At 41.0% G+C, this 12,825-nt stretch overlaps 2 protein-coding genes across 3 annotated transcripts; both read right to left on the reverse strand.

Moving 5' to 3' along the window:
- Positions 1–1,281: 1,281 nt before the first annotated feature.
- LOC135337984 (uncharacterized protein K02A2.6-like) lies at positions 1,282–7,299 on the reverse strand. 2 transcript variants are annotated; one of them, XM_064534003.1, is made up of 3 exons: positions 7,020–7,299; positions 6,531–6,940; positions 1,282–6,329 (listed from the first exon to the last, which is right to left on the reverse strand). In XM_064534003.1, the coding sequence occupies exon 3, from the start codon at positions 5,211–5,213 to the stop codon at positions 2,073–2,075; it is 3,141 nt and encodes a 1,046-aa protein (XP_064390073.1). In that variant the 5' UTR covers positions 5,214–6,329; positions 6,531–6,940; positions 7,020–7,299; the 3' UTR covers positions 1,282–2,072. The 2 variants fall into 2 exon arrangements, with proteins under 2 accessions (XP_064390073.1, XP_064390074.1); XM_064534004.1 differs by lacking the exon at positions 7,020–7,299 and having other exon boundaries at positions 6,531–6,941.
- A 2,188-nt stretch (positions 7,300–9,487) lies between these two features.
- Positions 9,488–11,600, reverse strand: LOC135337169 (ATP-dependent DNA helicase RecQ-like). The gene is made up of 6 exons (XM_064533068.1): positions 11,490–11,600; positions 10,752–11,044; positions 10,309–10,505; positions 9,977–10,194; positions 9,712–9,853; positions 9,488–9,600 (listed from the first exon to the last, which is right to left on the reverse strand). Exons 1-6 carry the CDS (start codon positions 11,598–11,600, stop codon positions 9,488–9,490), a joined length of 1,074 nt encoding a protein of 357 aa, XP_064389138.1.
- Between the last annotated feature and the right edge of the window lie 1,225 nt (positions 11,601–12,825).

Consider the following 12,825-nt stretch of genomic DNA (forward strand, 5'->3'; position numbering starts at 1 on the left):
GATATATTGGCTCAGTAGTGCCGTTTGCCCTCGAGGCCTGCGGCCCTCGGGCCTACGTCACTACTGAGCCAATATATCCCATGTGGCACTCGTGCATGTGTCACAACTATAACTTATTATGGAGGTCACTCTTGTATGTGTAGACCCACAGTACAGCTGCTGTGATAAGGTTTTACCACAACCCAACTATTTGATTGAGCATTGATTAACAGTAAAACTTTGACGAGCATTATATTTGGCAAATGACAATTAACTGGTGATTTTTTTTTGCCATTTTTTGGCCATTCTATACTGCGCATGTGCTGTTGAACTTGATATAGGCCCAGAATGCATGGTTTAGATGCGTAGAGCCGGAAGTGGCTCTTCTTTGTAGGGAGAGGGGGCTCGAGCTGTTTTGCAGCAGTGGAGTGGGGTGGGGCTGTTTTGTAGTAAATGCATGAAAGTGGTCCCAACATCATTATGCGTCAAGCCATTCGCCCATGTATTGTTGAAGCTTCAGATACTGGACCAATAACTGCATGAAGATATCTCTACAGGGATTATTCTCTATTGTGTAGAATGTTTTGTGAAGTTATATATATGCAAGCATGCATGCATGCACTCGATCAGAACGTATACTCGTATTATAATATGGTTCCGTACAGAATGTCACTAAATGAAAAAAGTGCCCAAGTATATAGGAGAGCTTTAATGCTCGTCGGCACTATATCTCTCCTATATACTATGAAGCATTTTTATAATGCATGTGCATTAAACAATTTCCCCAGGTATATAGAAGAGCATTAATGTCCATTGGCATTAAAGCTCTCCTATATACTATAGGAAACATTTAATGCTCGGCACTAAATCTCTCCTATATAATAATATGGGATATGCTTTATGATTGAGGGCACTAAGTCTCTCCTATAATGATATGGGATATGCTTAATGCTCGGCACTAAGTCTCTCCTATAATAATATGGATAATGTGTAATGATTGAGGGCCGTTTATATTACTTTAGGAAGGATGCAATGCCCCTCGCATTAAACCTTTCCTATATATAAGATATGACTATAGGAATGATTTGGTGTGCCCAGCACTAAAGCTCTCCTATAATAATATGGACAATGCCTAATGTCTGGGGGCACTAAGTCTCTCCTATGATAATATGGGGTACGCTTAATATTAGCCTCGATTCCAGGCCGATTAAAATATTTTAATCGGCCTGGAATCGAGGCTAGCTTAATATCTGAGGGCACTAAGTCTCTCCTAAATAACTATAGGAGAGAATTTATCCTGTTTGCACTAACAACAATCATTAATTATGCTTCAAATTTGTATGGTGAAGAAGGGACAATTTAACTTATTAAACTATCAATGTCAAAAACTAATCAAGGCATAGTTCAAGAGGACGTCTTGCTTTCTTTGTCAGGGCACATGCAGGGAAAGGTAGAAAGCTTTCCTGTGTCAAGCAGCTGAATATGTGTCCTCGCATCTCCTTCTGGTTAAACAGCAAACTCGAAGGATCTTCCCCGTATAACAATGACACACAAAAGGCGATTGCAAAGCACCCACAGTCCTTGCTGCCCTTTTGGCGCTGTACATATGGTCTTTGTACCAGGCATTTTCCATAGAGCGACAGCATCTGCTCTTTTAACTTCAGGTCGAGCTCCTTTGGCAGAAGGGAATCGAAGAGGAAGACGATGCCACTGCTAAGACTTGACAGTGTCCAATGACCAGAAAAATTGTGAAAAAACATAGATTTTTGTTGGGCGGCTTTAAGAGATCCTGGAAGTTGGGCAAGGAGAGCTGTCTGAGGATCTGGAATACCAGGGAATTGCTTTGATAGGGTGTTTAGACAAGCATCCATGTGCTTGTCAGTGAGTAAGCCTCCTTTCAGTAGTATCGACTGTAATATGCTCTAGAATCACTAGGTCTCATAAGATTCATAAGATATAATCAATCACTTTTAGTCCAGAACACATGTTATTACATAACTCAACATAAGCCATTACATCACTATATTGTAAGCTATAAATACAATAACCAATACTACTACATCTCCCTTTCTTAGTTCACTGTTCACCTAGGATTATTTCCATGTTGGTTCGTATCGAGTAACAGGACGTGTTTGTCTGCCACTTCTCCGAGGAGTCTGTGTGTCCGTTTGAGTTTGAACTTGACTGTCGGATTCTGTCTGATTCTCAGATGTTTCTCTTTGCAGATTTATCTCAACTAGATTCCTTCTGTTTCTCCTATAGGTTCCACCTGGAGTGAGTACTGTGTAGGATCTTGGAGCTACTTCTTCGTCTACTATAGCTTCCTCTTCTCGATCAGGTAGCCAAACCGTATTTCCTGGTATCAATTGAGATAACTCTCTAACTCCGTAGTGTTGATCGAATGTGTGCTTCTGTTTTGCTCTCTGTGTCTCTTCTTTGTGTTCCAGAGACTCCACATTTGGGACCATCGGTTTCCTCATTTCTCTCGTTATCGGAACTGTTGTTCTGAGTTTTCGATTCATCAAGAGCTCCGCTGGACTATACCCATTTTTGAGTGGTGTGGTTCGATAAACCAATAATGCTAAGTATGGATCCTTCTCTTTCTTGAGTAGATTCTTTAGCGTTCCTATAGCTCTTTCTGCCTCTCCGTTACTTTGAGGGTGGTACGGACTTGACGTAACGTGATGAAATCCAAAGTTGTTAGCAAACTCTCGGTAGAGTCCTGAGCTGTACTGGGGTCCATTGTCTGACACTACCGTTTCGGGTATTCCATGTCTTGCAAAAATGCTTTTCGTGTGTCGCATTACTTCCTCTGTGGTTGTCTGTTTGAGTCTTGCAATTTCCATGTATCTCGAGTAATAATTGACAATCATCAAATAGTTTTCTTTCTTCCATTCGAATAGGTCAGTGCCTACTTTTTGAAATGGTAGATCCGGAAATTCTGAGGCAACTAGCGGTTCTGCTCTCTGCTTTTGTAGTTTACAACATTCTGGACAGCTTCTTACGAGCTCTTCCATTTGTTTAGACAAGCCTGGCCACCAAACTGACACACGTGCTCGTTGTCTGCACTTCTCTATTCCCTGGTGACCTTGATGTAGCTTATCTAACATCTGTAGTCGCATTTCAGCTGGTATTAAGATCCTGTTTCCTCTCATCAGAATGCCGTTTTGTACTGACAATTCTGCAGCAACTTGGTAACATTGCTTGAGGGATCCTGTAAGTTGGTGTTTATCTGGCCATCCTTGCAGGCAATACTTTTTGAGTTGTTGACATGTTTCATCTTGGTTCTGTTTCTCTTTAATTTCTTCTAGGAGTTTATCTGACGCCGGAAGATGTTTCAAAACCATCTCTATATACACGTTTCCCTCTGCCTCTAGGTCGTGATTGTCTTGCATTGGATTACCGACTGGTGCTCTCGACAACATGTCTGCTACTATTAGATCCTTTCCAGGAACATGAGAAATAGTGTAGCAAAATCGCATCATTCGAAGTCGGAATCTTTGCACTCTGAGGGGTAATTTGTCCAATGGCTTAACACTGAACAGGGGGACTAGTGGCTTGTGGTCAGTCTGGATGTGAAAGTCCATGCCAATGAGATACTCCGAATACCTTTCACTCGCCCATGTAAGTGCCAATGCCTCCTTTTCTATCTGTGCATATCGCTGCTCAGTAGGAGTCATCGATCTTGAGATGTATCCAATCGGTTTGAGATTCCCATCTGCTTGTTTCTGTAGGAGTGTGGCTCCAAGGCCATAGGAGGATGCATCTGCTGAGACTGTTGTGTCCAACATTGGGTCGAAAAGAGCTAAGACAGGGCTTGTTGTTAGCATCTCTTTGATCTGATCGAATGCACTTTGCTGTGGTTCTCCCCATGTCCACTGGTTGTCTTTGACCAATAAATCTCGTATCGGTTTGTTGATCTCTGCTAAATTCGGTGCAAATTTGCTCATCTGGTTTACTGTTCCCAGGAATCTGCGAACTTCTCGGACGTTCGTTGGGGTTGGAATCTTCTGGATCGCAGCCACTTTCTCTGGGTCTCCTCTTATGCCACTTTCGTCGATAATATGGCCCAGGAATCTTACTTGGTTCTGAGAAAACTTGCATTTCTCTTTGTTGAGTGTAAGACCTTCTTTTCCAAGCTTGGTGAGCACCTTCGTCAGTCTCTCATCATGTTCTTGTTGGTTTGATCCATAGATGAGGAAATCATCGATCAGACATACTACTCCCTCCATATCTCCAACCATCTCTGACATTCGCCTTTGAAAATGCTCTGGAGCTGATGTGATGCCGAAAGGCAATCTGTGGAAGCAATACCTTCCAAAAGGGGTCATGAATGTGGTGAGGGGGATAGATTCTTCGGCAAGGGGAATTTGCCAGAACCCTGAATTGGCATCCAACTTGGAGAATATCTTTGCTCCTGCCAATTGCGCTAGGACTTGGTCCACTGAAGGTAATGGATGTCTCTCTCTGCGTACACTGTTGTTTAGGCGTGTTAGATCGACACAAATACGCACATTTCCATTCAGTTTTGGGGCTACCACCATGCCTGCACACCATTCAGTGGGCTGTGTGATCTTGCTTATCACTCCCTGTGTCTCCATTCGATCCAACTCTTGTTTCACTTTCTTCCGTAGCGGAACTGGAACTCGTCTTGGTATCGTAATGGCATATGGTGTGTGTTCGGGTTGGAGCTTGATATCGTATTCTGCTCTTAGTTTCCCCAGACCTGTGAAGAGTTCTGGAAACTGTTTTGTTGGGTTTAGCTTTGCTGCTTTGACTTGGTCGATCATTTTGATCAGTCCTAGAGCTTCTATCGCTGGCTGTCCCAGTAGGGATTTGTGGAGATTCTTCACGACATAGATCTCTTGCTCTATCTCCCTGTCATTCCGTTTAATTTTTCCCATGAATTGTCCCATGACAGGAATCACATACTTGTTTGGACCTCTGAATGTCTGATGTACTGGCGACAGTGGTGGGGCACCAGCTTTCTTGTACTCTCGTTCTGATATTAGGTTGACCTCTGCCCCTGTATCGATCTGAAATTCGGTGGGCTGTCCATTGAAGTCTAGAGTGATTTTCCATTGTTTATTTTCTTTTGATTGCACAGCTCCCAGAAAAAACTCCTCGCTTTTGTGTATTTCTCGGATGTGTTTAGTTTTGCACTGAGACTTGTAATGTCCTCGTTTTCCACACGTGGCATGTAGCCTCTTTAGCTGGGCAATGTTGCTTTTCATGTCCCGGTGTTTTTCCACAGCGGACACAACTTATTTTGTCGTTAACAGTTTTATCGTTAAATCGTTTTCTGTTCTCGAAAGGTTGTCTTCCTTGTCCTTTTCCTTTAAATCCTTTTCGAAAGGCATTCACTTCTCTGGTATCTGGTTCTTTTTCTTTTCCTTGGCGGATTAATGGTTGTTGCATTTTAACAGTTTCTGCCTCTCTGGCTTGTGTGACTGCTTTCTCCAAGGTAAGTGCTGAGTCTAGCTGAAGTTTTAGTGACAAAGTCGCATCTCGAATGCCGACTACTATTCTGTCCCTAATCATCTCTTCTTTCAGTACTCCATATGCACACTTCTCTGCTTGTGTGTGGAGAGCTGTTATGAAAGCATTGACAGTTTCTCCTTCTTCCTGTCTTCGTCTGTTAAACATGGCCCTCTCGTAAATGACATTGGTCCTTTTAACAAAGTGTCCATCGAACTTGCCTTTGACTGTTTCGTATTCCTTTTTTTGGTCTTCAGTCAAATCAAACGAGTGGAAGATGTCATCTGCCTGTGTTCCCATCGTATATATGATGTGTTGACCTGTGCTTTTTCTGGTTGCGCTTCCAGTCCTGATGCACTTCTAAAGCGTTCAAATCGCCTAATCCATTTTGTCCATTCGTTTGGAGTACCAAAGTTAAATGGTTCCGGAGGTGTGACTTGATACGTTGCTGTAGCCATCGTTCTTGGTTCTAGTTACTCTCTGATTTTTCACAAAACTCTTTGTAGTGTCTAAAGAAGAGTACTAACCACCGCTTCCACCATGTAATATGCTCTAGAATCACTAGGTCTCATAAGATTCATAAGATATAATCACCAGTCATTTCGATGGCGTGGGTTCGGATCCCACCGCTGCCACCATGTAATATGCTCTAGAATCACTAGGTCTCATAAGATTCATAAGATATAATCAATCACTTTTAGTCCAGAACACATGTTATTACATAACTCAACATAAGCCATTACATCACTATATTGTAAGCTATAAATACAATAACCAATACTACTACATCGACCTATCATTGTTCGTAAGTTTCAGAACTGAAATCCAATACTCGGTGGGTGTTGGAGGACTATCCGAGATCAGAATTTTATCTGCATAAAAATAACTCAGTCTGAACGAATTCTATATGTAAATACTATACCTATAATTATATACATAAAATTAATGATTTAAAGTGTACTCTCTTAATTGTTTGTACATCCTCCTATATGCGTAATTATAAAAATCATGTTAGATCGATCTACTAAATATAATACGCTTTGCCCCATCTTCTCATAATTTTTAGTACCAACCTGATTTCTCCTATTGCTGCTGTCTGCTAACTTAAAACTGTGTCTTGTTTTCTTGTGACCTGTTGGTGTATGATCACCTGAATTGAATGCACGTTTTGTGTCGGGAGGACCTTCTGGGTCATCATTATCTGTGTGCAGTCTCTTTTGACGAGCTCGGTTTTGCTGGTCTGTCCTCTTGGAACGTGCACTTTCTGAAGGGCTGTCAAAGGATGTAGAGAGACCTTTTCTCTTTGCCATAATCTCTATACCTTTTGCCATATCCTCCCTATACGTGGCCATCATAGCTCCTTTTAAAGGAAGTGGGTGAGTAGGTTTGCCAAATCGATTGTGTAATTCTACCGCGTTTGTTGAGCTAGGTAACTCCCTGAAAGTTTCAGGATCCATCAGGCAGTAACATGGAGAGAGCATTCCTGTTTAAAAACATAGCTAAATGTACATGCTGATAAACATGCATTCATGTCAAATTATAATTATGCTCATTCAACTCACTCAAGTGGTTTGGTCTCATCCACCAGTTGCACCAGTTTTTGCTTGCCCTCCAATCGCTTGGCTTATGTTCCAAGCTGTAGTCTTTCAACAGTGCTGACTCGTCCAAGATTTGTACAGCTGATGAGAGTGGTTCGTCACCACATAAAACTTTAAATAAAGCCTCTACATGTGGTTTTGAGTCAAGGTTGGGAATGGCGTAAGCGATGGTAGTGAAAGCATTATGTGCCTTTGATTGTGACTTGTTAACTCTTTCGCTGACTCTTCTTACAAAGCGTTGGTAATGCACCTATACGTACATATAGAAAGTAACAATAGAACATAATATATAGTCCAATTCTTTGGCTTACTTGGCAACCTTTCACCACTTTGTTGGCATTCTCTTCTCCAACTGCACTCTGAAGGCCTTTTAGTTGGGTGTCTGACCAGTCAGCGATGATTCCTTTTAGCGTATCTCCAACAGCAAACTCAGGATGTGCCACCTTTACTTGACTGAAAACAGCATGAAATGCTTGTTTGTAAGCAGGTGCATCCAACTTGTTCATTCGTACGCGAGCCACAACTGCCCCTGTGTATAATAATTAACAATAAAACCGATAATTGTAAGTAAATACATATGTAACTTTAGTTACACTTACACTGGAGAGAACTGTAGTCAAAACAAACAATATTCAGCAGGTATTCCAGCTCAATAGATGCTTTGAACGTGGCATCTACTTCTGCGAAATCAGCCTTGCTAAGGATGTTTGCCATCATTGGACTCATGCTCACAACCCAGGTAGAAGTAGGATTGAGAGAATAATTGCAGATGTATGGATGACCCAACTTTGCATACTCTTCCATATGCTCTGTATGAACAATAAAAACAGAGTTGTACATAACTATAGCCTCTTTCACGCATACTTTTACAATTATGCTAGAATTACTTTTTCGTAGCATTGCTCACCTGGGTTTCCCAACTGTTCATTCTGTTGTCGATCATACTTTAGTGTCTCGTCCTCAATTGTTAAGATCACTACTCCAGGAATTCTCTCCTCCTGAGGCTCTCTCAGAGTTGCTGTACGAAGGTTTTTCACTTTTCCCTTGTGTGCTGCGGCAAGAGACGCAGCTGCTGGTAGATATGATATCCCTTTGCCTGCAAAATGAGTAATGGTCATGAGCGTTATTTGATCATGCAGTTACAATGAACTTACCTGTCACTATGTCATGTGTCTTGAGTGTCGGATCGATTTGCAAGGCATGCTGAATGTCATATACAATCTTAGCGGGAACCTTAGTAGGGCCATGGAAAGAATGATTGTGGAAATTTGTTGATGCGAGGTTTCCTGTTCTCACAAGACCAGAAAGCCACCGCCGTTTGTCTTTGTTGTCAACTGGCCAGACATATATAAATTCAACAGGACAGTCTTTGACAATATTGAGTGTGCTCTTAGAGTGTTCAGGGCAAGGACGATATTCCCTTGAAGATACTGTGTAGAAGCACCCCTTCACAGAACAATGTTTAACCCCCCCCACATGCATGGTGCAATGCGATAGTTCACTTCTTGTCTAATCCCATCAATGCTGGTCATGATTTTTCGTGGAAGTCGTAGTTTGCCTTTTTCTAGTTGAATATCGTTGAAAAGAAAGTGTTCATCGTCCTCATATAGAAAGGGAGATGCGTGATGTCGGAAACATACCCTAATCTTTGAGGGTAAGCTGTTGAGAAATTTCCTGGATAATGATAATCTTCAGGTTTCTCGATTTCAAACCAATTGTCACTATCAGAGAGGAGGCTTGTGATTGTTGGCAAAAGACGTGTTCCTTTGCTGATTCTTGTCTTCTTAAAATTCGAGGGAGACGATGTTAAAGTATATGTTGTTGGTGGGGCTCCATGCAAAGGTGGCAGATTGATTGGGGTGAGCACTTTAATCATCTTTCTTCCAGCGTCTGTGATTCGGTATTAAATACCATCGAAGACATTCTCTGATTGCCTTTGCCCAATTGCATGCATCTGTCCAAGACACCACAGAGCCAGGCTTGCCGTATGCGAAGCCTCCACGCATTTTCAGACAAGAAAAAGTTAACGCCGAGTCCAAACGATTTGGCTTCATTTGTTTGCTCACAGCAGTATCCACGAAGCCACTCAGCAATCTGTGCAATAATATAGAGATTGATAATTATACTATCAGTAGAATTACACATTCGTATATTATGCATGTTAGTATAAGCAATCTTGTACCTTTTTCTCTCCCTTGTTTGGAATTTCATCGACGACCTGGGCTATTGCAACTATTTCTTTCTGGCAGTCAGTCATTTCCAAAGACTCACTGCGAGAGCAAACATCACAACACTAAGTAGTCATCGAAACCTGGCCCTTTTCTCTCGTTTTATTGAAGTATTCAAGAATGACACTCCTTCTACATTTCCCGTTATAGTGGGCAAGGGCAAATCTGCAAACACCAGCATCAAACTTAGCATGCATGTATTAATCACCTCCATACTGTTTGAAACTCCATGAGTAAAGTCTGCTGTTCATCTGAGGTCTTATCCTTGGTCCAATAGACTGCATGCTGTAAATCTGTTTCACTGAACATAAGCACTCCTGAAAAAAAGAGGCCTGATAGTTAATCAGCCTAAAATTATGTGCATAGTAAGGTATACACGTACATACATGCTTTAAAACGTCATGTTACTAAATAGACACTTTAATTACCTTTTGCTGGTCGTCCGTCTCTACCAGCTCTACCAAATTCTTGAACTAGTTCCTCAAGAGATGAAGGACACCCAACTCGCACCACTACTTCCACATCAGGAACATCCACACCCATCCCAAAGGTAGTAGTACATACCATAACCTGCATAATTATTAGTAAAAGAACCAAATTTGGGACAAACTATCTGCATGCATACTGAACAAAATTATAAATCTTAGCACTGGTACCAGTGTGAGTAAAAAGTATACGAACATACCTGAATACCAGAATCAGATAGACACCAGTTATCAATTCAACAGCATTCACTTTGTCGTGGCTGGACATGTTTTTTCCATGAAAACTCCAAGTACTCAGCCCTTTTTCCCTCAGTGCAATAACCAATGGTGCTACATCTTTGACAAAGTCAATGTAAACAATCGCTCTCTGCTTCTGTACTATGTTTACAACATAATCGGCCAATTCAGTGTAGTAGGAAGGCCTACCTGTATGAACATCATGTAATATTTAGGCCTGCATAATTGTTTGTATATACAACACGTACTTACTGAGGATGTAGTTGCGACGACATACACACTACATATAAAGTTTAAGGTTACCTTTCTTTGGCAGTTTCTTTAATTCATAGGCATGATAACGTATGTTCTCTTGGTTTATGCTTGCTACTTCCTGGCTTGGATTTCGTAGCATTGCTAGCAGTTGCACTTTGACTTGTGGTGTAGCAGTGGCAGTCAGGGTCATTAGTGGTACATTGGGGAAATGAAAACGCAGGTCTACCAGTGCTCCATATTCAGGTCTGCAAAATTACAGAGCAATGGTGTTGTATATTATTATGTGAATGCATGCATGCATGTGCAGTGTAATAAACTAGCAAAGATTAACACAATGCACATAAGTAAAGTACGTGTGCCATGTGGCATTACCTTAATGACTGCCAACTTGATATCAAATGAGCCTCGTCAACTGCAACCAACCCTATAGCTTGTTCTTCATAGCCAAATTCAGGAAAAATTCAGGGGGTTTTGTTGTCCCTCTTTCGTACAATGACTCGGGTGTGGTGAAAATGAGACGATAGTATTCACCTTGTTGTATTTGTTGAATAATGTTCTCTTTTTGGGCTGTACCAAGTAAAGCCGCCCTGATGCCTGTCTTGGTAAGCTTTTGTACTTGATCAACCATGAGGCTGATGATTGGCGAAATTACCAGTACAGTTTTGTTTTTACAAAGGGCAGGAATAACGTAGCATAGACTTTTCCCCTTCCTGTTGGTTGAACAATGAGGCTGTCTCTCCCCTGCATTGTTGCAAGGATTGCGTTCATCTGCCACTGGTGGAGTCTGGGGATGCGGAAGTGTTGTGCTGCCAGACCGCATATTACAATCTGTTGCTTTTGTTTGTCGTGGATATCTAAGCATACAAAGGAGAATTAAGACACGGTATACACACACATTGAAACACAAAGTACTTATCTAAGTAGACTCTTGAGCAAACACTATACAATTAGGTGCGTGGATAAAAAAGTACCCAAGCATACTCGGATCCCTAATAATATTACGGATGTGTTTACCTATATTTGTTTCAGATGGTTTTAGTGATTTTATTGAATGTTCAATTCTCTTTGAGTGTTTGTGCCTCAGGAGTGAACACTGCTGGCAATAATAGGAATCGCAATCTTCATAGAACACAGATGATGGATCACTGCAGTTCTCACATTCTTCATATTCTGTAACACACAATAGATAAATAATAGGCATGCAACTTTGAATTACATGTAGGTCTTACCTGGTTTAGCATCAGCTGGTTCTTCACATGAATCAGCTGGTTGGTCTGATTCTTCACATGAATCAGCTGGTTCTTCAAAACAATCAGCTGGTTGGTGGGTTGATGATTCATATAATTAAATTTCTTCTTCTTCTGCAATCTCCATTATCAACTACTTTATACAGCCTTTCATACAGTACTAGTATCTTTTCAAACAGTCTTGAATGAGCTAGTGATCATGAGTTGGTGGATTTGATAGTGAAGCAACTAATTTATCAACATTAGCACCTTCATTAAATAATGTAAGCACCTCATATAATTACATATTTACATTAACATCTTTTGGTGGGCTATATCTCCCATGTTTGTCCTTCATGCAGGGGAAGACTTAGTGCCCTCAACCATTAAGCATATCCCATATTATTATAGGAGAGACTTAGTGCCCTCAATCATAAAACATATATCCCATTTATTATAGGAGAGACTTAGTGCCCCCAATCATAAAGCATATTATTATAGGAGAGCTTTAGTGCTGGGCACACCAAATCATTCCTATAGTCATATCTGATATATATAGGAAAGGTTTAATGCAAGGGGCATTGCATCCTTCCTAAAGTAATATAGGAGAGTATTAGTGCCCTCAGTCATTAAGAACCTCCCATATTATTATAGGAGAGACTTAGTGCCGAGCATTAAGCGTATCACATATCATTATAGGAGAGACTTTGATAGTGCCCTCAATCATGGCCCATGACTGAAATGGAAATTGAACTCCATACTAAGGAGAACAAAATCCTGTATGGGGAAACAATCTGCAACAGATGTGGCTACACAGTAAACCGACTAGAGGGGGACAAAACAGAGCAAGATATTACCAACCCATGGCCAGAGCCATATTATTACCGGCAAAGTAGGCAAGAGATTCGAAGAGACTTTGTATTCCTAACAGTGAGACAGCACAAGTGCGATGTGTAGAATATACGAGAAACATTCCAACTGACACAATTATACAAGTAATTATTCCGAGTATAATAGTGATTTACCTGTGATTACCAGAACCTTGAACGATATTAGTTTATGATTAAAAGTAAATGATATTGTGAGTGTCTTGTAATTGAGATTACAGCAAAGGTCATAATTATTTATAGGAGTTCCTGTAATATATAGTATTTAGTAGTAATACTGCAATCTGATTGGTCACTGAGAGGTTCTTTATAGATCTATCACTGTCAGAGGTTTTAGCTTAGCTTGCTTAATTAGCACTATTCTAAATCAGTTATAGACCTATGGGATTACCGGTATGAGACCCTCAGGCGCTTAGTAGCACCCTCGCTACGCTCGGACTGCTACAGCCTCG

The sequence above is a fragment of the Halichondria panicea genome, chromosome 6, assembly GCF_963675165.1.
Source record: "Halichondria panicea chromosome 6, odHalPani1.1, whole genome shotgun sequence".
Taxonomy (NCBI): Eukaryota; Metazoa; Porifera; class Demospongiae; order Suberitida; family Halichondriidae; genus Halichondria; species Halichondria panicea.